Source organism: Fringilla coelebs (assembly GCF_963513975.1).
Source record: "Fringilla coelebs genome assembly, chromosome: 1".
Classification (NCBI taxonomy): domain Eukaryota; kingdom Metazoa; phylum Chordata; class Aves; order Passeriformes; family Fringillidae; genus Fringilla; species Fringilla coelebs.
In genome coordinates, this window is record NC_140028.1 from 46,538,066 (window position 1) to 46,564,282 (window position 26,217).

General features: G+C 37.5%; 1 protein-coding gene across 1 annotated transcript in view; it reads left to right on the forward strand.

The window, feature by feature from the left end:
• Positions 1–3,495: 3,495 nt before the first annotated feature.
• The window catches only part of CHST9 (carbohydrate sulfotransferase 9), a gene marked incomplete at both ends in the record, with an annotated part of 79,025 nt that continues 56,303 nt past the window's right edge, over positions 3,496–26,217 (forward strand). The window contains one exon of the mRNA XM_084216541.1: positions 3,496–3,595. Coding sequence (XP_084072667.1) covers positions 3,496–3,595 — 100 coding nt within the window. The remainder of the gene's footprint in view (positions 3,596–26,217) is intronic.

Consider the following 26,217-nt stretch of genomic DNA (forward strand, 5'->3'; position numbering starts at 1 on the left):
ATTTATCTTGATTAAGGAGTATTTGCAGGTTTTCCTCTTGCCCAGGTTGCCTGAGAGTGTAATCCACGACCATTGCTTTTTAATACAAAAGGAGCAAATTTGTCAGTGTTGTGCAGCCATTTTTCAAGTTCTTCTAGAAGACTCACAGACGTAGACTTTTTTAAATGTCACTGTAATTTTTTCTTATGGGGGTTACAAATCACTGTGTTAAATAAATTAAACTACTCATTCAAGCTGAAAAGCCTTTAAAATCTTATAAGGTAGCAGAATAGTTGGGTTTGATGTATTTAGATTCTAACCTGAGCTAAAATTGGTAGTCTTAATTTAAAGTAATCTTACTCTTGTTTAAAACTAATCTTAGAACTTAGTCAACATGTAAATGAAGAACACAATTTCATATAAATTAAATTTAAATAAATTAAACTAATTGCAAGCAGTGTGTAAACTGTTGATACAAAGATAATTACAGTGACTGTGCTGGTGGAGTGAATCTGCCTTAGGGTGTGTTTGGTAGTTCAAAACAAAAAAAAGAAAAACATCTTGAACTGCTGTTTCCTTTTACAAACTTCTTTCCACTCAAAACCAAAACTAACCTAGTAGAAAAACATCTGTTTTCTTATTAACAGGTTAAATTGCTTAAAAGTGCTCCTTATTTTACTGTGCATTTTCATCATCACCTTTCAGGGCTTGTAGGTGGTGCTGCATGCAGCCACAATGGTGTTTGGGCAAGGTCAGCTCTATATCCTACGCTGTCACGGGTCATGGATGTGTGTGATACCAGCTATGGATAAAGGAAAAACCATTGGCACCGTTCTTGGGTAAATTCTTTGTGGGCTGTAATTTGGTTAAACTTGGTCAGAAAGGGCTCATGGTGGTGGCAAGAGCTGGGCAAACAGGGAGAATGAGAGCAAGTGGCTGGAGAGAGCCGCAGTGCCAGCCTACAAGTGTCAGAAATGTTCATAGAGATGTGGTGCGAGATACTTTCCTTTCAGCATCGCCCTGAGAAAGCTTTCCTTGTGGCCTGAGAAAGCTTTCTTTGCCCACTCAAGAATGCTGTTTTTCAGAAAGAGGGGCTGAATATATGGGAGCTTTGTGTAGTCAGAGACAGAAGAAAGCAACATCACAGAAGTGGGCTTATTTGGAAGCATGCACTATCACTGTGCGTGTCTGGATTCCTCACCTTTTTATTATGAGAGAAACTTGCAAATCCCAAACACCAAGAAACTGATTCCTGCTTTCTAGTACCTCTAATTTAAGTAATTAATTTCAAAGATATATTCAGACCCTCATATTTTTTTATTTGCTGCTTTTTTTCCTCCTAATCCAGATGCTGTCAATGTCCTGTTACATGAACAACACAGCTTTTGTTTGTGGGAAACAGAAGAGGTTTGTATTCGTCAATTCTATGACTGGTGGTTCTTGAAGCACTGCTTATGCTGGGAAGCTTCTGTCTCATAAGCAGAGTGACTTCTAAAGACATGCAAACAGTGCATTTCCTGCAGCATTGACATTAGATCCAAAGCCCTAAGTAGCTTTGTAGCATAGATAAAGAGCACTGCAAGTCTGAGAGTGCTGAGAGCACTGTAAGAAAAAAAGGTGCAAGTGATAACAGCTGAAGAAGATCTGGGTGAAAGGAGGTTCCACTACTCACACCTATACAAAAAGCATTTCTCAGCATTCCCCAAGCATTTTCTTTGTTTTTGCCCAATTTTCACTTCTTCCTTCCAATCCTGTGCATCATCAAAATAGCTGCAAACAGGTACTTGTATATAACACATATGAAATTCCCTCTCTGTAGAATCAAAGTAGAAAGGGCAAGCTTAAGAATAAAGCCTCTGTCACCTTCCTTTCATGTGCATGGTTTGAACCAGTTGCTTCATGACCCTTAGAAAAAAACTTCAGACAGAACATTTACATTCTGTTAATGTCTAGCTATCTGTCTTCTACAGAACAATTACACATAAAATGATTAATATTTAAACCGTGGCTTACATTTTCTGCAGGCAAGTTTGTGCTTAAGAGACGTGTATAGTTTAATGGCATGGAATTGAAATAACATATGAAAAGTCCTGAACAGTTTTGTTGTTCTTGAGATCTTTTGCATCTTTCTAACATAGTTACTTTGTTCATTCAACAGCCGTTCTTAATGGGAGTTCCTGCTAAGCTTTATGTGTACTGTATTTTTAGGAACTCAGCAATTATAGATGTAACAGTGCTGAGTTATTAAAAAATACAAACTTGTGGAATATGGAGTACTTGTATGATTCAGAATAACTGTTAAGTGGCTGCATTTTCTTTTCTGTGTATTTAACAGATTTATCTTTCAAATATCTTCCAGTTGGCTGTATTCCTTTAAAAGCTTGAGTTTTTCCTAGAATTCTATGGGTTAGTTCATCAGACACTCCTGTCATATGTACTGGCAACAGTGTCCATTATGTTGAATTTTAATGCATTTTGTTTTGCTGTCCAGGCCTGTTGCAACAACAGCTCTTCAGCTTCTAATAATGCACTTTCAAAGTGAGCACATTCTTATTCAGGTTAAGGAGCTGTCCTCTAGTGATCCATGTTCTGATTTTGTAAAATGAATTTTATGACCCCTTTGTGGCACATGGAGGGTATCAGGTAAATCACTTTCTCTGGGCCCATTGCTGTTCAATAACGAAATCTTTTTGATAAGTTTTTACAGTTGAACTCATTTCCATTAAACTTTGTGGCAAGAATTGAGTTCCTGACAAGTCCCTCTCCGTATTGCAAAACAGAGCAGAATAAAAAGATGAGCCATTAATTAATTTTTTGCTCTTTTACTGATACCATCTTATGCTGACATTTTCTAATCCTGCAAAACTCAACTTGGGTTCATATTTGGGGGTGAACATCATTGTATGACTCCTCGATGCACAGGCTGAACCGATGCTGGGGCTTGGTGAGCCGAGTGGCTGTGTTGTGGGGTGACCCATCCTTAAGGACACATGATTACACAGTCCAGAAGCAGAGATGCTGGGTTGCCCATCACCCAGCAGCCTCTTGGAGTGTGACCCAGCCACCTGGGAGGCTCCAGCTGCTTGCTGTAGCTTCCCAGCTGTGGTGGTTGGTGGGCAGAGTGGGGAATTGGTGTGACACCCAGTGACCTCATTTGGGTCATCACCTCCCTCTGTCATGACGGCAGGTGATGTTTGCTCTTCTGGAGGTGGAAGGGTCTTTTCAGCCACTTTGAGAAGCGCATCTGCTTGGAGGTCATCTGGGGGTAGAAAGAACATTGAGACTGTAGGCAGAAATATAAGCATTGAAGGGTTCCAGCTTGTATATAGTATGCTGTTAACACGGTCTCTGGTGAAGAATAAAAGTGTAACACGAGAACAACCTCCCTCTCTTGTTATTCCAGGTGGGTGTCTCTGGGGAAGACATCTCTGCAAGAAGATGCAGGCAGGCTGAAGACTTCAGAAAAGTGAGCAATGAGTCCTTCTGAAAGCTGAAGAGAAGACCCCTTGTAGTGTCATGAACCTAAGACAAGTCTTCGTGTCTGTATTGCTGTTTGGAGTAGCTGGTCTACTCCTCTTCATGTATCTGCAAGCTTGGATTGAAGAACAACATACAGGTACACCATGCTTTCTCTCTTGTTTTGTTTGGCTTTTTTAAATATATATATATTGCATCTATTATTTTAAGATGACCATAAAACCTATTGAGGACAGTTGGTGGTGGAGTCTTCATTCCCCCACCCCCACTTTGGAAGTAAAATGGCATTGAAAATAGACTTGTTTTAATTGCTACACTTCATTTAGAAATTTCTTCAGTCCCGTGAAAAGATGCCCCCAGCTACCTAATCGTATTGTATCAGCTTCATTTGCAAATGCAAGTGTTGCAAAAGCATTCTGCACATCCAATTTAGAAATTATTCTCTATGATGATTTGTCGTGGGTTTTGTACATTACAATTTTTGTAGTAAAGTAATTTTTGGAGAAAAACTGCTGTGTTTTATAGACAAAAGTGGTCTTCTAAGCAGCAGTGCTCATGGAATCATCCTTTCCCTTTCTTTTTTGTTGTTGTTTGTTTGAAACTGGGCTTAGAAGTATTTTTATATGTACCATCAGAGTCATATAGCAACTTCAGGTAAATCTATGTTAGCACTGGCTCAGGATTACACTTCTGAATTGTACTTCTGTTGTTTCCCATTTGTGATGTTTTGTGTTGAAACCAGCTCAATCTAGATTCTCTTATGGACTAAACTAAACCAGGTTAGTTACCTCAACAACTACTGGAAGCTCAGTAACCTTCCACAAAATGTCAGTAAGGTCCCCCACCATTTTGTTCTGCAGGTCCATTTCTGTTATGTCACCTTATTGAGGGCATATCCTTGATCTTACTTATATACTTTTATTGGGGATGTTAGGTTTTCTTTTCAAGGTTTGGGTTTGGCTGGGGCTTTTTTTGGTTGTTTGGTATATATGCCTGGGGTTTTTTTGTGAGTGTTTTTTTGTTTATTTGTTTCCAACTTGTTGCATCTTGACTTTTAGATTCTCTCATCTCTCTCACTCAGCTTCCATTTCCTCTGTAAAACTCCTATTTTATAGTATGTTTATACCATTGTGAAGAAATATATCTGTAAAACCACATTAGTCACTGGCTTTATTGATTTGTACTGTTATTCCATGAGCTGCTAGGCTCCAGTATGTTTTAGAGAGCAGTGTTGAGGGGGAAAAATAGTGCATCATTTCTGCAGTTGTTTGACAATGACCTTGAGGTTTTTTTCAACTAAGTGCCATGATCACAGCATTAATTCTGGCTTGTTAATTTTTCTGGGCTGTCCCAAAGTATTCACAAGCTTGTATTAATAAAACTGTTGTAGGAGGTAATACAGGCTCCCTTTGGAAAGGTTCCCTTGTAATCAGTTGTTGACAGAAAGGTGCTGGCAGAAACCGAGCATGAAGCAGAGGGGGGTCTTCCTTGAAAATCACTACTGTTTTCAGGAATGTTAAGGGTAGATATCCTTGCTTTCAAGGTAGTTCAGGAATGTAGATGATGACTGTAGATTATTGATTTATTTACTTGCTGGCATTCTTCACATTCCTTGCATCTTTTCTTGTGCTGTAATTAACCTTTCTTTCCTTGCAGTGCTCCTTGTTGCTGTTTCTCACTGCAGTTTTTTTGACTCCTTTCTTTTGTATGTATCTCTCTACTATTTAAAAGAAACAGGAAAAAGAAAATAAAATAAAGGTTGAACTAGGACAGACTGTTCTTTTGGCCAACCAGTTGCTTTTTTTAGGGTTTTCTTTGATATATTGCTATAATCTTCTTCCGGAGAGAGGCTTCTCCTTGCACACATAAGTCATTTCCATGTGGAAACATTTCTCTAATAAAATGGAAGATATCAGAGAATAACAGAATGGTTACTGAGCTTAAAGTGTGACTGCAGTTTTGAGTGCCCTTCTATCTCACTGGCCTGCTGTTGTGACAGCACTTCATCGAGATCCAAAAAAAAAAATAAAATTTTGGCATTCTCTACAGTAGCAGTAGAGAATGTATATGATCATGCACATTGGCAAAAGCATGGAAAAAAGTCATTCTTTGGTGTCTGCTCTTGCTTCTTCTTCCAATTTAACATTTAGAGAGCCATTCTTTTTTATTTCAAACACCTGTATCTCCCCTAAACCTTCTGTGGCACAATTCTCTAATGCTCCGCTCTTGTATGCTGCTTTAGAGTTGATATGAAATAGAACATATTTGCATATTCACAATATGCATTACTTTAGTTATGGGCATTTTGCAAAATTTTTTCCCCTCTTCTGCTCTGTTTTTCATATTGCCACATGTTGTTCACTGTGGCTTTTTTGGGGATGAGCTGTATCTGGAGAATCCTAAACTGACAAGTATCTTTGTGAGGATTTTATGTGTTCCTTTAATCCTCTCACTAGCTGCACAGCTGTAAGACAGCTACTTTTAATCTGCAAGTGGCTGAGCATGTGAGGTGAAATTCTGTTAGGAAATGGAAAGTGCGCCTCGTGCTTCTCAATTGCCATGCTCAGAGCTTGTAGAGACAAGTGTTTGTTGTAGGCAGAACTATTTTTATCTTCCACAGTGCCCTGCTCAAGACCTACAGCATTCATGTTTGCATTTGGTTGCTGAAGGGATGGAAAGTTGGATGTGTTTGAGTTAAGGAAAGTAGCTGTTTTGCACCTGTGAAATGCTCCTCCTTACCACCCCATTCTTCTGAATATCCGGAGCCTTTATAAATCACAATCTCTGGAAAAGATAGTGAATTTTACTCTTTTGTGGTTTGCAGTGTTCATGCTTATTTCTCAGGCTCTCATAACTGTGGTGTGAATTATTCCCAGATGTAGATTTTTTGAGGGGGAACTGGAAAATTATATGGTAGTTTTCAATTCCCTTATTAACCTTTGGCCTGCTGTTTTAAAGTTGGACTGTTTTCTTTCACACTTGCCATTCTTATTGCCACTTTTTCTAGATATTCATAATTTTTCACTCTAGATCCAATGCCAGTTTTTATTCATAGTTTGCTTTCTCTCTTTTGGGGTCTCCTATTTCTACTTCCTGTTCACATCACTGAGATCTCAACTGTGATTTCGTTCCTTTGTTTGTCTTATTTTGCTCTAGACTGATCTTATCCAAGCATGTTTTTCTCTGATTTATTTTTGCAAACTTCCCTCATTACTCACATGTATCCAGCCCAGGAACATCTCTAATTTTTCATCCTGTCCATCTACTCCAGATGCACCTGCAGGCTCAGCAGCTGGATGCACTTCTCAGCACAGCCATGTCTTCTGCTCCCTCCCACTGTGCTTGGACTCTTCAGAATATTTCTAGTCGTGTTTATCATCCCTATACCTTAAAAAAGGGAAAATCTTTCATTTAAAGATGTCTAAGAAACAGCTGCTAGCTACATGGTGGTCCTCTCTGATGGCTTTTCAGAGACATTAGCAGACAGAGAGAACAGGGGAGTGTCTTGGTTCGGCTCTGGGCATGGAGTGTATAAAGACAGGATGATACATCTTTACTTCTGTTGGGTAGCTTCAGTTCTGCTCAGTGGAGGAACTGGGAACAGACTTGTCAGTAGTCCAATGTGAGCATCAATATGTGCAGACTACATCTGGATGAAAATTTAATTTATAACATTGATAATGTGGTATATATGGAGCACTTCATGTTCTCCATATATAATTATGTTCATTGTATATAAATTCACATACATGAATGAAGCTTAATGTGAATTCAGCTGGATCCTACAGCTTTACTTGACAGCTCTCCACGCCGTCTTGCATTAAGCAGTGCAAGCATCAAATATTGTGATTAAGAAGCAATCACTATTTGTTACATGCTTAGAAATTTCCAGCCCCGTTGATCTTATTCAGATGTGGCAAACTGCTGGGTGTCGTGGCTGATGTTGAGTTCTGTGCCATGAATTACCTGAATTAGGGGGTTGTGAGGTACAAAGGACCCTTGCAATTTAATCCTGAAATATTAGAGATGTGAATTGGTGTTTTAAGATAGGGGTTCTAATTTTTTACTTTAAAACTCTTCCTTTTTAGGGGAACTGATGTGATTTAGTGTGACTGGTTGCTACAAAATAATCTGAGAATATCTTTGAGGTTAGAACTGTATGCTGGGTTTGTTGTTTGGGGTTTTGCCATGTGCTGGTTTTTTCCCTTCTCTCAAGTTTGTGTAATTATTTTTTTGTGATGTATGCCTAGTAAATCCATGATTATGAAGGACTACTTTAGAATAGTGTAATCTTACCACTTATTAAAAGGCTGCACTGCCCTCCCATAGACTTCTGGCTCCCAAGGGTGAAAAAGTCTGCATCTCCTCTTTCCCAGCAGTTTTGCATCTCACCTTAAGGATAACAAGATTTTTCTGTGTGCTTTCCCTTCCCTTTGCAGAGTATCAGTTCTGTAGCATCAGTGGTTGCCCAGGCATCCTTCTGCAATCAGCGTGCTTTCCTGCAATTTGTGCATCTACCTCCTGAAAAGCTTCATAACACAGACTTTATACCCATTCCTCAGGCCACAGGTGTTCCTTTTGTAAAGAAACAAAAATTCAGATAAAAATCACATTTAAAAAAAAGTTTGGGCTTCCATGCAATTCTTTGCATGAGCTTTCACAATTTATTCTGCTATTGTTGTAGCCATCTGGGTTGTATCCATTATACATATTCCTTGGCATACACAGGTGGGCTTTTTTCCCCCACCTTGCCAGATTTTGTAATCCAAGGGGGTCTTTTGGGTCCTTTAGTAATCTGGTGAGATATTTTGAGTCCATGGAGTGCCTTTCTTCCTTATCTTGGAACTCTAAGTAGCAACTGAATGTGTGTGTACATACAATAATATTTAATCTTTGTTGTTTTTGTAGGTTGATTTTTATTTAAACTTTGTCTAAGTGAAGAAACATTGATGTGGCTTAAAGAACCATTCATATGTGATGATTTGCAAAGGCACCTGTTTCATGAAGGTCAATTTTTTTCTAGACAATCATCATAAAATACATGAAAGTAATATACTTGTAGAAAAGAGGTTTGTAGCTAAAGGTGAAAAGAACACTGCTCAGCAATGGTTATTAACTATAAATCATTTAATATTTCTAGTAAGATTGAAATATTTCTGCTGTCAAAGTCCTGAGTAGTTTATGGGAGTCTTCCTAAGTCTGCTGGAGAACATCACTGGTATGGCAAACAAATCTTCAGGTTTACACTAATGAGGCTGCTCTAATGAGTCTGGGTGTACTTAGATTTTACCCTTCTGGTTGGAATATGCTGTGTTTTTTGTGTGAAATGTTTCTGTTTCTTTGTTTTGTTTAGTTTTGTTTTTAAATCTGCCACATTATTGGACTGAAGCACAAAAGAAAGACGATTCAGTAGGGTCAGTAAATGCTGCTTGGTGAACAATTACACAGGTATTGAAATCCCAGAAATGTTACAAAGTTTTATTAGGTGAATTTCTCCATTGTAACATAGACTGGATTTCCTTTCTCCACATCCAGCTTTCAGTAGATGAAAACTGTAGGGGGAGAACAATTGCTTTTTCAGGAAAAAAGCTAATAAGAAACAGGTGGAAATTGATATTTACTTAAACTATAATAGTTAAAAAACACAAGTAAAAGTTGAATATAAGAGAAGATGGTTTCCTGAGCTACTGATTGTAGAGTCCCATCCTGTCTTCTGCAGTTTCAAGTCCCAGAACCTTTAAGAAAAAAATGCTAAAATTTCAATTTTTTATAACACTTAAGGCTCTATTTATCTATTTCTGAGGATATTCTTCCCAGGTCTGGCTGTTTAGCAACGATTTCATTCATTTTTTCATTCAGTCATTTTCATCTTGCATTTCATTCATTTTACTTTTATCATTCCTATATAGCTAAATCCCATTTAATTTTATAAATCCCTCTACTTTAGAAGAAATTCCAGCTTCCACCTTCTGGTGGTATAAAGCAAACTAAATGGGATAAGGTTTTGGCGCTCCTCTTAGCTATGTATTCAATTTCATGTTTGAGTGGTAGCTGATGACATTTCATGTATTATTGTGTGTAAGCTTTGAACAGCCCACAAAACCTTGTCCGACCTAGACCACAGAGATCTAGCTCTAGAAAGGTGCAGCACATATCTTAATTAGACTGAGGGCAGCTGAATATACTCTTTCTTGCCTATTTTCAAACAGAACTTTAAGAAGAGGATTCTGTAACTTTCTTAGATCCATGGGCATGTAACCAAATTCACTTCAAAATCTGAATTGTAGTTACCCCTGGAGGGCTTTTTGGCTTGATTAGTGAAACACTTATGAATTGGGGTATCCTCCTTCCTGGAAAGGCTGAGTAACAGTAATGCTGTTTTCAAAATGCTCTTTTGAATTAGATAGAAAATATGTAACAGGTGGTCTTCATGCTGTTTTCCAGTTAGTCAGACTCTCAGTGCAGAATATCTGCCTGATGTTCAGAAATGTGGTTTTACAGAGTCCTTAGCAGTCAATCTTTCTGTTAAGTAGCTATGCTGCTTCTTTTTTTAACACCATATGAGTTTTGGTTTGTTTTCCTACTTTTTTAAATTTTCTGACAGATGTGCTGTCATTGAGTGAAGCTGTTAGTTTTTAGTTATTGTCCACCATTGTTACTGCTTTAACAACATTTGGTTCATGGCGCTTCTTCAGTTCCAAAATTTCCTTTCCTTAAAAGCTTGTCATTTGGGCAGTACCGCCCTGCAGTCTTGTCTCTTCTGGGCATGGACTTTATGATACAGTACCACTTAAGACAAACAGAGTCTTACAAAGCAAGAAGGATGGAGACGTATTTTTCACCTTGCAAATCATCATTTAGATTTAACAGTAGAAAAAAATTGATATCACAGAATCATTAAATTTGGGGAAGACCTATAAGATCATCAAGTTTGACTTAATAACCACATTGTCAGCTAAACCATAGCATTTAGTGCCATGTCCAGTCTTTCTTGAACACCTCCAAGATGATGACTTCACCAGCTCCCTGGGCAGTCAGTGCCAACTCTAAAATACCCTTTCCATGAAGAAATTCTTCCTGATGTCCAACCTGAGTGCCCCTGGTGCAGCTTGTGGCCATGTCCTCTAACTCTGTCACTGGTTGCCTGGGAGAAGAGATCGATCCCCATCTGCTCCACCCTCCTTTCAGGGAGTTGTAGAGAGTGGTAAGGTCTGCCCTGAGCCTCCTTTTCCACAGGATAAACAAACCCAGCTCCCTCAGCTGCTCCCCATATGCCTATCTAGGAATTATGATGAAAAGATGAATGTTTTTCTTTTCCTGCCTTGTTCCATTTTCCTTACGTGCAGGGCACATTTTCAGAGGAGCAAGTGGTTGCTGCTGGAGTATGTTTAAGGCTGCTTACCTCTGTGTCTGATGCTGAACTACTTTGATATGTAGCTTGATTGCAAACGGTCCTGTTAAAACATGTGATGTGGTCTCTGCAAACTTCCAAGGAAAAGCTTTGGTTTCTTACTGGAATTAAATTAGAAGGTCTGGTGTTTGTTTTAAGTGTGAGTTTATACATATAGGTATGCATAGATATATTTATTTAAAGTATCCCATTTATTTTCCTTTTTTTTTTTGTGGGAGTAGAGACTGCTGGTAGTAGAAATATTTTAGATGGAAACCTATCTTCTAACCACAGTCAGCTACTGGGGTACATGGAGATGAGTTTATATGGAAGAGTTTTTTTGGTATTCACCCTCTAGAGCCTTTGTTTCTGTCTCTTTCATTTTACTCATTTGTTATTACTGTAAACAGGTTATTGCTATTAATTTGGGATACTTCTAGATCATCTTGCAATGTGTGAAACAAGCATTTAAAGATCAGAAAGCTGAGAGGTTTCAAGTAATGGGAGCCATTTTAGTGTACAAAGGGTTAATTTCTGCCAGATGATATGTATGATTTAGCTAGGAAAAAAAAAATCATTTGTGTCAAGGAGCAAAAGGCTCAAGGAAGAAAAGTGCCTTTAAACATCTTCTTTTTTTTTTTTTGGTTCTTTTTTATTTTTAAAGGTAATCATTATTTCACAGCAGCATGAATATTGGCTGGGCTTTTAAGTTTGGGTCCCTACTTCTTCAGACAAGTGTCTCACTTCTTGTGTTTTTTTTAAATTTATATTAATAGCATATTCAAAGAAAAAGAATGTTTCTACATTCTACAGTATTCCTGTGCAAAACATTTCCTATCTGTCAGTTTGAGACTGGGAAGATGCATGACACATCAGCATACAGTGTTTTTCTTCTCAGCTCCTTCAACCTTGAGCCTTGTGGCTATGTGTGTGGGAGTGAATGTTGCTGTCTGCAGCCACAAAGAAGGGAGGGCTAGCTGGGTGCTATCAGATGTTTAAACAACAACAAAATCTAAAATAAACAAACAGGCAAGCCCCTTCCAAAACTTCCAAATTTGCTTGTTTCTGTTGAAAGTCAGGGTAAATAATCAAATCAGCTTGAGGATTCTGCTTTTTGTAAAACAGTAAATATTCATTACTCAGGAAAAGTGAAAAAATGCTGTATTTTAAGCATTGCCTAGTATAGTGATGAAACCATTCCCAGGCAAGTATGAGCCTCACTTGATGTAAAACGATGGGGAATAGAATATCACACATATCCATTGGCTTTGGATTTTGTTTGGTTTGATCTTGGTTTAGTGAAGAGGTGCAGCAGCAGCACCCTATACTGGAAATTCTGGAAAGCCATACTTTGCAGCAAGTGCAACCTAGAAAATATTATTGACCACAGTATTTCTTTTGGTCCTCTCACTCCCCTCCAGTCCCACTCAAATCACCAAAAAACTATTGTTTCCTTATCACTTGAGAGTCTCCCCATGGTAAAAACATCCAAGACTATCGTGGACCTCTGTTAAACCTGTGTGGAACCTGTGTGCTAGAAGGGGAATTTGTCCCTCACAGCTTTGTTGTTTCAAATGGTTTTGTTTATATTGACCACTCATCTTTCTATCACACAATCCTGCCAGGAATTCACAGCATATAGCTCTAGCAAAATCAGGCTGAGTAGGCACAGATTTTGTCTCTTGGCACCATCCACAAGGTTAAATAACATGAGTTATCAAAATATTTGGGTAATGATAGACTTTTTTTTTTCCCTCGACAATGGTAATAATAATTTTCACATTTACAGTTCCATAATATTCTAATTAAAAACAAACAAACAAGGCTTGGTCAACGTTAGACTTTTCCAAATGAGCAATGATTCCTTTTTGTTTAGTTGTGTTTTTTGATTGGTTTGTTGGTTGGCTGGGGTATTTTTGTTGTTTTTCAGGGATGCTGAAACACAGAAGGTCCTGGAATGGCAGGGATGGGAGACAGTGTTGAGTCAATGGCTGCAAGGAGTTCATTTACCGTGGGCAAAAACTCCTATGAGCCAAGCAGACAGTGAAGGGGGAAGGAGGGGAGGTGCTCTTAAGAAAGTCATTGGCTTTGGAAAATTGACTTTCTTAAGTAACAGTGATAGCAAGGCTAAACTTGTCTCTTAGTGAAGAGATTCATTGCCTTAGAACGTAACAGATGATGGCCTTAGAACGTAACAGATGATGGCCTAAAAGCCACAAATTTGGACATGTACATCAGGGGATGTCTTCTGCATGTCATAGGCACTGGGTAACATCCAGGAAAGTAACTGAAGATCGCAGTCTAAGGTTAAGAATAATCAGAACCAATATTAAATTTCACTGTGGGTGCATGCCAGGTGAAAGACAAGGTGTTAACTGGTTTTATATTTAATGTGATTGGAAAGGAGCAGGTCATTTTAGTACTAATTATAGTCCAGCAATAGAAGAACTTGCACAGCTTTGTGTACATGTGTAAGGGCATAGATGGAGGAAGGAGCTGTTAAAGGTTTGCAATGCTTTCTGGGACAGATGTGTTATAATCTAGGCCTAATACAAGCATGCACTTAGGATCAGCTCAAGTGAACTTGGGCTTGTTCAGAGTTGTGTTGGCTGGGCCCTGGGTGCGGGCATATTGCCTCTCAGTAAATTATTTGCAGGAGAAATGAGGGTTTGGAGGTGTTTGGTTTTGATTATGGTCAGCCAGGGAGATGTGCGTGAGTGCTGCTAGCTGCAGCTGGAAACATTCTGTTGTGTTAAACAGGAAAATATCAGTGCCTGATGCCTTGCCATTCATCCACAAAATAGCTCTGTTAAGAAAAGAAAATATGTCTAACAGGAAATAAGCATAGCAAATGTTGTTTGCAGACACAGTTTTGATTATACTTTATATTCTTGCTTAATTTTTTAAAAGAGCTGCTCCTTCCTGGGAAGAGTGGAAAACAGTTGTTCTGGAATTGTTGCCATACCCCCATAATGTTTCTGTTGTTCAGAGGTGTAGGTCATGAGAGGTTACTTTGACTTTGGCCTTACAACAATGGCAGAGGAGAAGGATCCTTAGTTAGCAACAGCTTAATAGAACTGGGTAAATAGAATTTCACTTTCTGGTCCACTTGTCTGTGCAAAATCATTTTTTTTATTCCTGGAAGAACACTTAGTGGCCAAATAATGCAGTGGAATCTGTTGCAATAGTGTTATTTCATTTAAAAAAAAATTTAAAAAAAAAAAAAGAAACCCACTATATTCTTCACACTACAGTTTTTGAATGAATTCTGGCAATACAAATTAGAAAAATACATAGATGCATTAATTTATTTTTGTTTTTCTTTGTTTCTGTCTCTTTCTTGCTCTCATTAAATAGTCATTAATGCACAGTATGCCTTGTCCACTACTGAGAACTAACAGGGAACCATCTGTTAACACAGGTCATGGTATTTGAATTGTGTGTAAAATGCAGCCTGTTACTTTAAACATTATGCATATAATTCATTAAATGTCATTGCTTTAAGATGATTCTGTACTTGCAGTCAAGAATTATGGAGCACTTTCCAGGAAGCACTTCTGTTCTTGATGTTGGGCCAATGAATCAAGACTTCTCATGAACTTCAACTTGATTTATAAACTATTTGGAAATGCTCAAGTCAAGTAGCTCTACAGGACAGTTGTTAATAGAGGTGACAGACATTTGTTTTCCTTAGAAACTGAAATTTCTGTGGGAATATAAGATTATGAAGTTCTCTAACCTTTTCTATCTACCAGAAGTCCTCAAAGAAGTCATCAAATATGTAAAATTCTGACACTGGTGAAGAACCAAATCTGTCGTGTTCTGTGATAGGAAGGAAAGAAGCAGCTCAGGCAGGCTGGTAGAGGGATGGGAATTTATTTGGATGTGTTTTTATCTTCTTTACTCTTTTGCTCTGGGAGCTGCTGGATTATTAATGCAATAATAAAGTCCATTGGATATGAATAGACTCCTAATCGCTAAAGAAGTTACTTGTAGGATCAGAATCATTACAGCGAGAGTTGGCTGATTGGCCCCCAATTAAATTATATCCAGCGAAGCAACAAACTGTAAAAAAAAACCAGTAATTTTTTTTCCAGTGAGTATTTGATGGGTTTTCTTCTTCCTCTGTGCAATTTTATGTTAAGGATTTGCTATTGCAGTCTGATGGCAGGGAGAAGACAATCAAAAACATCTCAGAAAAACCCCCGGCTTTGCTCCTGGATTTCAAATTACTTTCATGGGATGGGGGCCAGCACAAAATACATGTGAAATACAACAAATAATATGGACTTTGGGGATTTTAATTTGCTTTATCCTCTTACAGATGGCAAAATTAATTTTACCCTACTTCTTTTCTGTTGCAATCTTTCTACTTCAATGTGCCTATTTTGAAGATGAACAGGCGGGTGAGACTGGGGTTTCATAGGCTGAGGTATTTGCAGTGAGGTATAAATACTTCATGATTTATTTAACCTTTGAGCAGAAATTTCTTTCTGGTAGAATTAATCTGCAAATAGCTGAGGTGTGCCACCCCTTGAATTATGATTGATCATGCAATATAACAAAACTCTATTGGCATCAAGTTTAGGACTGATGTACATATAAATATAATGCAGATAAAGCTGCCAGATGCTGTGACTGACAGGTGGGTTCAAGGTATTCTTGGAAAGAAGACTCAGCCTTGACTCTCCAGCTAATAAAATGTGCATATTGGACAGCTTGTATTAATATTCTGTAAATAAAATACAGTTGAATGACAGTTGGGAAGCAGTTTAAGCAAAGTCTAGTCTGTGATGACCAATGCGCACACAAATTAATAACTGATTTTCTGGAAAGTTAGAAGTTAATCTTGGTATTTTAAATGCTCTAATCCATGTGGACTAGTATCCACTTAAGGCAATCATATTAATTACTTGGGGGAGGTCAGATGTTTATTTGCAAAACTTTGCTGTCCTTTCAGTTTTCATTTGGGGCTGTGGACCAGGTATTTTACCTGGGTCAGAGGGCTGCCAGAATGTCTAGCTCTAGAGCTGGTAGAACAGCATCTTTTTGGTTTTGTCTCTCCATAAGGGCCAAAGACCACATAAATGATCAAAACCATTTGTTCATTCTGTTCAATGTGTTTCTTGAAGCTGACACATTCACTAACAAATGTGCTTTGTTACTGTGTATCCCCTGAGGTAAACCACAGAAAAACAAGAGCAACTGATAAAAAATGGCAGAGTAAAGCAAATGGTTTCTGGAACCTTGATGATAGGAAAGGAGAGCATGCCATAGATGTTGAATTCTAACTTCTGTTACAAGAAATGTGCTAAACTTACTTTTTATTATTACATATTTGTTGTACATGTTTATATTTTTCATGGTTATGTTTTACTTTTCTCAGACTACTGCTAGGCCGTTCCTAATACTAAAATATTTTTGTCCTTTAAGTATGTTGTTTCTCACATATCAATCATTAGTTAAACTCTCTATCATAAAATCATTCTCTGGTGACACCATCTAAAGAGGGCTGGCATTACACTATCAGCCATTCATTAGGAGTATCCTGGTCACAACTGTGCTTTTGCCTTGAAAAACTTCTGACATTTCAGGTTTTTCCAAAACTCTGGTTCCCACTGATATTTCTTTTCTTGCCCTCCAAATATCTGGAAGCAGTGAATGTGGCTGCAGTCTGTAGAAGTTTTAAATAGGTGGATTTGTAGGAATAGCATCTCCTTTTATAGCGCAATTTAAAACTGTCTTCCTCGTGTTAAGATAACCCTTAGCCAAAAAGCTCTGTGCTGCAGAGCATCAGTAGAATTAATGAAGATTTCTTCTGTGTGAGGAATACTGAAGTTTGACCAATTGAAAATACCCAAGTCTTTGTTCCTGCTTTTTTTGTTTTCCTACATAGTCTTTTTCTTTTTCTTTTGATGTTTTCCTCTAATCTGATATTGCACTTGCACAACAGTGCTTGGGGCATAGAGGTAATGTTTCAGGTAGCTCTCTTGCTACAGACGGTCACATTTTGTTTTTCAATGAATAGCCATAAAACTGAACAAATAATTATGTTTGCATTTGATGCAATGCCAAATACTGTATTATCAAAAATGTTCACTTGAAACTGTACCTATCTGGGAGTGTTTTCCAGTTACTAATAAAACAAAATATTTGTTGTGGGGGAGTGAGGTCTAATCTTATGTCTAAACATCCAAAGTCACAGTAAACATTTGTATATGGAGGCCTTGTAATGGTGTAATGCTGTGAGCTGGGAAACGGGGAATGGGGGAGAGGAGGAAAGACAGAGCCTGAAGAGGAGCTAAAATACTTTTGGTGGTGTGGCATTCAACAAATTGAATCCAAGAAAAAAGCCCAAATCACACTGCTCTGAGTTTTTTCTGAATAGGAGGACAATGTAATCAAGTGGATCACAAATACCTTTTTGAATGAGGAATGTTTATAGGATGTGATGACTTAGCCTTAGACTGCTGTGAATACCACAATGAGGGGAGGCATTCAGACTGATAGAGACCTGAAAGTTGCAAGCTTCCAAGAGAAATGCTGCTTGAGCCAAGCAAGTATGGTAGCAAGATGATCACCCTCTGTCATGTAGGACATATCAGGTCACTTCTACCTTCAGATAGCTCAAGCAGAGGTTTAGGAATCCAATTTTCTGTGGCAGACAAAAAAGAAGCAATAAGTCAGGTCAGGTTCAAAGGTCTCTCCAGCTTTGTATATTGTCTCTGCAAACAGTGCTTGGAGTAGACTATAAACTAGAGAAGTTTATGATAGTAGTTTAGAGAATTTTCTTTGCCTTTTGTGTTTTATAATTTAGAGGCCTTCTAGATTGGAGGTGTGTTCAGTAGCCCTGAATTATTCCTTCTTCCATCAGTTTGTACAGCGTTGTCTTAACTGATGCCTTTCCTCTGAGAGTCCTCTGATGAGAAATCCAGCTTGAACACTGGACACTACTGGAAGCATTTTTCCCATTATGCTCTTTCATTCTACAGAGGTATTCTCCAGAGTGTGTTATCATTGGATAACTAAAAGAAAGTTTTCCACTTTCTGTCCCTGTATGAATGTTATTTACTGATCAAAAAATTAAAAAGTGACTTATGGATGAATGGCTCAGCAGAACATCCTGGCTAGTTTTTTTATGGTTTTGGCACTTTTCAGTGCTTCTCTTTATCAAAAACTAATCAGGGATGATTGATTGTATCACTTCAGCTTTGTACCTATCAAAGTGTTGATAGTAAATTGAAGAATGTTGTTTTCCAATAATTTTTTTTGTAAGAGAGAAGGAGATGTCTGTTTCACTGTACTCATGACTGTACTGGGATTGGCTTCACACATGAGTAAATAAATTGTCTTTCAAGAAGAGAAATTTTGATAAGAGCAGATCAAAGATATGATAGATGTTTGAGGGGAGATGAGTTTAGGTATTAAGGGCTTTCTTCATAGGACAAAGTTTAGTATTTTTTTTAATGAATTACGAGCAAACTCACTCCTCTGCCAGTCAGGTCAGTAACATGACTGAAATGATTAGTTTTTATTAGAAGTGTATTTTCTCCATACATTTGAAAAAACATGCATCTCTCAGTGGATTGAGAGCAAGTGAAGAATAAGTGAAGATTTCTGCTTTTCTTGTATAAAGCATCAAGTGCTCCAAATGCCACATTTACTTAATGTTACTTTTACAGTGATTAGAAATGGACCTGACAGTCTGAGTTGGGCAAAACGTTTGCTGGGCAAGGATAGCAAATAGAATTGTGTGATAGCTTGGGGTATTTCTCACTATCTAGAATGAAATTTGAGCGTATCAATCAGCTGCAACACCTTTGGGAGCAGAATAACGATTAGGCAGTGTTTGTGAAGCCATGGCCATCGCCCTGTGGATTGCTTGGAGGAGCTAACCTGCTGCCATTCCGTCTCAGAAGAGCTGTCTGTCACCAGCAGGTGTAGGTATGCCAGTGCACTTCTGCAGCTTAGAGAAACTGAGCAGCTGACAGCAGCTGAGGCTGTTCTACCCATGAAACCACTGCCTAAACTTCAGCAGACAAAAATTCAATTTTCTTGTCTTAGTCGGCAATTAATGGGGAAAGTGGCTGCTCTGTCAAGTGCTCACTGTTGAATGATTTTTCTCAGCTGAGACAGATGTATGAATGGAAAAAATAACTTTACTAATTTCAAGCAATTTAGCTCTAATGACTTTTTGAAAGCCCCACAAGCTAGGAGGTCCAAAGAAAGGCTCTAGGAGAAATTACGTAAACACTAAATAGATGCAATCACCTACATTTGCTGTCTTAAAAAAATTCACTTATTTTCCTGGCAAGAGTGTATGGTTTAAAAAAAAAGGAAAAATTGAATAGTAAAGACATTTTAAATAATTTTGTAAGGATATGTTTGGGGTTTTTTTATCCCAGAAAAATAACAATGAAATAGCTTAAAGTTGAGTTAATTTGAAAACCTTCAGAGTGATTTTCAGTGGAAAGTATAATTTTATCAAAGTAGAAACTAAATACAAATAAAAAATAAGGCTATTTCTTGTTTATTTCAGAGAAAAATTGATGAAAAAAAATTATTTTGTTTAATATCTGACTTTGCTTTTGAAAGAACTTTTTGATGCAAAGAATTATATGATATATAGCTGAAGTCTAGGGTCCTGTTGAGAATGAATAAAAAATAGAATGTTAGACTTTTCTTTAGAAGAGTAATTGAGGTTTTTATTAGCTGTAACAAAGGCCCCTTTAACTCATGCTGATATATTGGAGATGCATTATAGATTACTGAGAAAGCAAATTATAATGTATCACTTAATTTATTTGACAAATGTACTTTCTTTAATTAGCTGCAGTACTTCATAGACTATTAGCAAATATTTTGCAGTCTGTCCTTTTATTTCTCATAAAGAGACCTTGCAACATCAATTGACTAAGTCTTGATTTGAGATGAAATGTCCTCAGAATTTTGTGAGCAAAGTCTGCCTGTGCAGTTTCTTGAAGCATGAGTTGGAGTTAATGTAGAAATCAAGTTTTTTCCATCCTTTATTAAACCTGTGTGGCTTTTATTTTAATTCTAATAATTTATATTTTCTGATAGAAACTGTGCTGTCTTTTGTTGGAACTGTTAGATAGAGGTCACATTCCATTATAATTCAATTCCTGAAAGTTAGAAAAAGACAGCATTCTGTCACAGATTAAATAACCTCCAAAGCAGTTCTAATCAAACATTTTAAAGCTTTCCAAAAGCAATATAAGCCATCTCATTCTGTTATTGCTTTCTTTTATGCATTTGTTGTTTGGATGAACCTCATGTTTGTAACAAAATATATCCTCCTTCAAGAGTAAATTTTCTAAGAGGAAGAATTCATCAAGAAGTCTATTTTTGGGCACCATCCAGTTAGGAGGTGCAATAATGCAAATTTCAGGCTGCTGAATCTCTGCCAAAAAAGTTCAGATATTTTGTTTGTTTAATAACACAAATGTAGCTGCTGCCTGAACACATGGCAACTGTTTTGAGGGAGATTTTTAGCCTGATGGTTTCCATCAAACAGGCTGTCCTAGTGGGCACTGTTCTGAAACAGCAAAGGCTCACTCTTGAATATAAAACACCATTTGAGAAGATGCAGAGCATCATGCCTTCTCTATGTGAGATGCAAAGGGGTAGGAGGAGAAAGTGACATATGCACTTGCTTCTCAGGGGTACGGTGACAAGCAGTAGATGGGACTGCAGGTTTATGCACGCTTCACACTTTTTTGCCTGACAGTACAAATGCCAGTATGAATTTGACTTCTCTCTCGCTTAACTTGCAAAATGTCAGTCAGTAGCTGCAGTGGTTTATGGAAATGAGGGTAATGTCAACTTACTTCAGTGTTATGCTTTTCATGCTTTAAGCAAATAAGACTGCTTCCATAGCTCACTTTTAGTCTGAAAAGTTTGAGGTATTTTAGATTTGAGCAATAACTCATTGTAACATGTTTCCCACGTGATGCTGGACGTGATATGGCTGTTGACAGCAAGATACTTTTGATGAATGCTTTTAGCCCTGGATTACAGAATTCCAAAGTGACTCTGGATGATCAAATAAATAGTTCTGTAGTGGGAGGCACTCCTCTTCCTGCTCAGGTACGTGCTGTTAGTCTTACAGGTCCTACAGTATTTATTTTTTTCTTTTTAATGGACCTTTACTGTATTATTTTAGCCTCAAATATTAGTAGATTATGGTTGTGGAGTCCTTTAACCCTGAATTTAATTGCAGAAGATCAAGATCTTCCATGCCCTGTTAAACATGATGGTGATATATGAATAAGGGAGAAGATTTGTGTTGGTCTAAGGGAATTTATGTAAGGCTTTGTAAATTATTTATGGAGATCCATCAAAGGAGATGTAAAAATATTTCCATTCACAATTTGCATCTTAAGCCTAGGGATGGGAATCATGAAATACAGGAGAAGAAGGAAGACAAGATGTGTAGGAGGGAGTTGAAAGAGAAATGTTGGGGTTGGTAGGCTGATCTTCCTGACCAGAGCGGTTAGTGGAGAGTGGTTATCTTCTTCCTTTTGGTCCTGCAAGATGTCAGCTCTCAGTCTTTGCTGTGGTGTAGTGTCAGTGGGGCTGGGTTCACACACTGGTTTAGATTAAGGCTGGGGAAGAGAGCTCATAATATTTGTTGTTTGGAGTGTGGGCAGACTGGGAGGAACAGGAACCCTTATCTGGATGAAGCTAAAAATGAGTGGTGAGCAGGCAGGTACAGGTGCAGGTATGTGACTGATTTCAACAGGGTTTTTTCCTTTCCTTTTTTTTTCCTTTTATGTTTACAATTACAAATCTAGTTTACATATCCTCTTCTGACCATCTTCTATGGAGTCACAGTATTTCCAAAGGCTTAAGAGAAAGTCTAGAAAGAGTCTGGTTTCCACTGCCTAAAATTAGCCTTGAGCACACCCCTTAGAGGTACTACAGTTTGTGTTCTCTCTCTATAAACTTTTTAAAGAGGGTGTGTGAAGGAAATCTAGCCAGGAATAGAAAGAGGTTTCATATTGCTAGGCTATATAAAACTGCAAAGGTTTGCCAGGTTCTTCTGTGGTTCTTGAGCTTAGTTAACCCTCTGTATGTTGTGTAGTTCTGTCCTGGTATAACCCCAGACAGAAACCAAACACCACACAGCCCACTCCACCCCATAGCAGGATGAGGGAGAGAAACAGAGAAGCAGAGGTGGGAAAACCCGAGGGTTGAGATAAAGACAGCTTAATGGGCCAGAAAAGGAAGAAAATAATAATATTGATGAAAGAAACAGAATATTCAGAAGTGATGCACAATATTACTCACCCCCTGCTGACCAGACAGTTCCCATGCAGTGGTCCCCAGCCTGCTTTCCCCTTGGTTTGTGTTCTGAGCAGGACACCATGTGGTATGGAATATCCCTTTGGCCCTGTGTCCTGGCTGAGTCTTCTACCAACTTCTGCCCCTGAAGCCCTCTTGCTGTCAGAGCATGAGAAGCTGAAAAGTCCTTGCCTTAGTATAAACACTCCTTAGCAACAACTGAAAACATCAGTGTTTTTACAACAACATTCTCATACTAATCCAAAACACAGTACCAATCTCTAGGAAAAAAGTTAACTCAATCCCACCAGAAACCAAGGCAAGTTCTAGTTAACAGTTTAAGATCCTTTTGAAAGACCAGTTCATGTGCTGATCAACAAAGTGCAGATACTGTTCTGTGAATATAGGAGAAAAATAATGGAGAAAAAGACCTGCTGCATAAAATGCTGCAAGTAGAAGTATTATATGGTGTTGCACCCTCTTTCAGCCATTATGCATTGAGGAAGTCACTTTCATGGAGGTGGATGGCTTTTCCTTTACCTGTAATATGCTTACCTGATAAACAGGAAAATCAGAGATTCATGGCATCAAACTCTTTTGCCTCCCTTTCCTGTGGGTGAAGGAGTGATCTCTTATTCAAGGTCCTAGATATGGTGGAAGATAACATGTTTTGTCTGAGTTTGCCAGTGATTTCTTAAGAAAATAATAGAGAAAACTTATGCCCTAGTTCCCTGTCTTCAAAGCAGAGGTGGGGCTAGGTCCTACTTTGAAGGCTTCTTCTGGTATTAAAATCCTGTGCTGACAGAGACATAGCATTTCAGGTTCAATGGAAGCTTGTATCATCTTTGGTGGGCTTTGGGACCCTTCCTTACAAAGGCAAGAGTACATTCCTTACAGAGGGATGAAGCTCTCTTTGTTCCATTCCTTCTTAGTAACTCTAAAAAATCCTTGTAATTATGAATTGAGTCCTTAGATAGAATTTTGCCACTCCTCAAGATTTATGCTCTTGTTTCATTGCTTACAAAATTCTTTTAACCAATTCATTTGTATTATCAAAATGTATTATCTAGTCAGATAAAATGATTTTTTGTAAATGACAGTGGTCACTGCATTCAGGTTCAGAGGCTCTGGTTGCAAAGCAGAGGGGTGTTGTATAAAATCAAAACTATAAGAATACTTCCTGATTTATCTTTATTTAAGATCTATAACTTACCAGTCTGTCAGTATGAGTATCTAGTTTACTGCATTTAGAAGCCAAGTCCCTTCACTGTCTTAAATTTTCTGGATCTGTATGTTCTTTTTTATTTGGCTTAATAAAGCAAAATTAAAAAAATAAAAAAATAACGCCTTCAACAAATATTGATTTAAAATATTAAGTAATATTGAATATGTGATTAAAATCATAAATTAAACTTTGAACTAAAAAACTTACATCTAATAAATTCACAATTTACAAATGTTCAATAACTATTATGTCAATATCTGTAAGGCAGTTGTATATAACTTGAATATTTACATATTTAAGAGCCAAAAGAAGTGGGAAAATACAATTTATAGTTCACTAACCATTTAAGCTAGGAATGTATACAAAGGTTACAGGCTTGTATTTCAGCATCCATTCCCACAAAGATGGGGTTGGAGATATTTCAGTGTTGTTTATATTAAAGGTACTAATGCTGATCACAGTGGTCTAACTAAGAGTTGTTTCATAACCTTGATATCTTCTTTACATATCATAGACCTGTATTTTATGTTTACTTCTCAGGTTTAATGTTAGTATCTAAAAATATTGCATCTGGTATATTAAGAGTCCTCAAAGAGTCTGAACCTTTCTGCATATAAGTTTTTGCCCTGTTCTATTTCCCTTTTTGTTGCCTCTCATTATCAAAAGCAAAGTAGATGCATTTTTGATGGGAGTTTTTTGAGCTTCATATAAGGATTTATGGATTTGTTCATGTTTTCTACGTACTTGAACTATAAACTGCTCAATTGTAAGAAAGATTGTTCTAAAGACTGGAGTAAAGACAGTAGAAAAGGCAGTGTGAGAGATGATAATTTGTGTTAACACATTAATTTGACATGACTACAGATACTTTGTATTATCAAGGAAATACCATCCCAAGAAAAAATTGTTAAATTTTCTGTGCAATATCCAACTACCACCCATAATTCTTTGAGTATTCTTTTTATCTGAGCTTGACAGATTCATTATTTCTTTTTTTTCTCACATTTCTCTTGCAATCCCTCAGGCAGAATGTTCTTTTCTTATAATTTTAATTCCAGAAGCTATATATAATAAGGGGAAGGAAAATATTGAGAACCAATAGGCATGAATAAATAAAGGAGAGCAAGTTAGCTTAAATGCATTAACTTCCTTCGCTTTTCTTATCTGCACCCAAGAGCCTCAAACTACCTCCTTTTTGGAGGTAATGTTGTAATGATTTATTGCTAGGATGTTCTTCTGTACCAAAAAAGACTTAAAAAAACAAATGTTTACAATATAAGCTACAGTAAAAAAAAAATCCGTTTATACCAATAATCAGAGAGGGGAAAAAAAACTATGCTCTTATTAGTGATTGAAGATACAAAGCAGGGCTCTCTGTATGTATCCATCCTTGTGTGCTGTCCAAAGTAATGTCATCATAAAGCCCTGGTTTGTTGCACAGGACAATTAATTCTGTCATTAAATTTAAGATAATACACTTATACACACTATACACCCTGTTGTATTTTACACTCTTTCTTGCCCCTTTGACCTGGATATCCAGTAGGATCTTGGGGTGCTGTGAAGAGAGTTTCTTTCTGGTTGTAGGTAAGAGATGGAAAATTTTTTCCAACTTTTTGGCTTTCTTTTCCAGATCAGCTTGGATTTAGCACAAAATGTTCATGGTTTATTTTCTCTGCTCTGGTGCATCCATAACTTAAAACTGCTCAGTGATCTGTTTATTTTTACTATTTTTGTGCACAAGTGGTTATAGTTCATTATCTTGTCATGCTTACTGAGAGAGAGTGTTTATTCCTTACAAAGCATTAGATAGATTCAGACATGTTTTTATCTTTTTATATACAAAAAAAAATAGCATTAGTGATGTATAATAGCATTGCAAGTGATGCAAGAGTTAGAGGCTGGCAGAACAGAAGTATGCTTTGTTCCTTTTGGCTAATAATTGCAGGGTTTGTTCTCCCACAGCCTTGCTTTATGTATGGAGCCTGCAGAACTAAATGTAAGATATCAAAAGATTTAACTTCTGGTAGTTTAATGGTTGGTTGGCTGACATAAAAAAACAGAGTACGCTTTGCTCATAGGTGCTATAGAAATAACGAAGTGTAAAGTATTTTTGTGACTCCTTATAAAACCAAAGAGCAGAAAACTGAAATGGAGTTATCTGCAGATGCTTTGTTATATTGTACTGCCTTCTCCATGTGTTACTGAGCTTCTCTGCAACTTCACTGGAGCATAAATGTGAGGGTACATAGAAACAAAGCAATTGCTCTTTAATCTTGCTATTTTTGTGTCTCCAAACATAAATAATTTCTCCATTCATTACTATGGCATCTTAAAAATATGTAATTTGGGTAAAACTTCTTAGTAGTGAGTCAGGCTTTCCAAGACCCTTGAGATCTAAATCATCTAAAGAAATCACACCCATGTTTAAAAGAGACCTGAGAAGCAAAAGGCAACAAAGTTTATGCTTGTCTATATATGGATGTAAAGTTTCTTGGTTGCTAAATTCCTAACTGGATGTTGAAACCCCAGAATACAAGTCTTCTCCTTTCTTTCCTTCAGAATATGGCAGCACAGCCCTTCCCCTCTTTGGGGAACAGTTAAGCCATAGTATAAAAAGTGGATTTCTTAATGTTCTGTAGGTTTGGGGTTTTTTTGTTTTATTGTTCTTTTCCTACATGCTTGTTATAATGTCTTCAACAGTCTATAGGGGATTAACTGTCTTGGAAAGTTTGCTTCTAATTTATATATACTGCTTTTAGAGTTGTATTTTTGCAGTACTTTATTTTTCAGAGTTTTTTTTACTAAATGTCTGTGGGTTTTGCTGTAGCAGCAGTGGAAA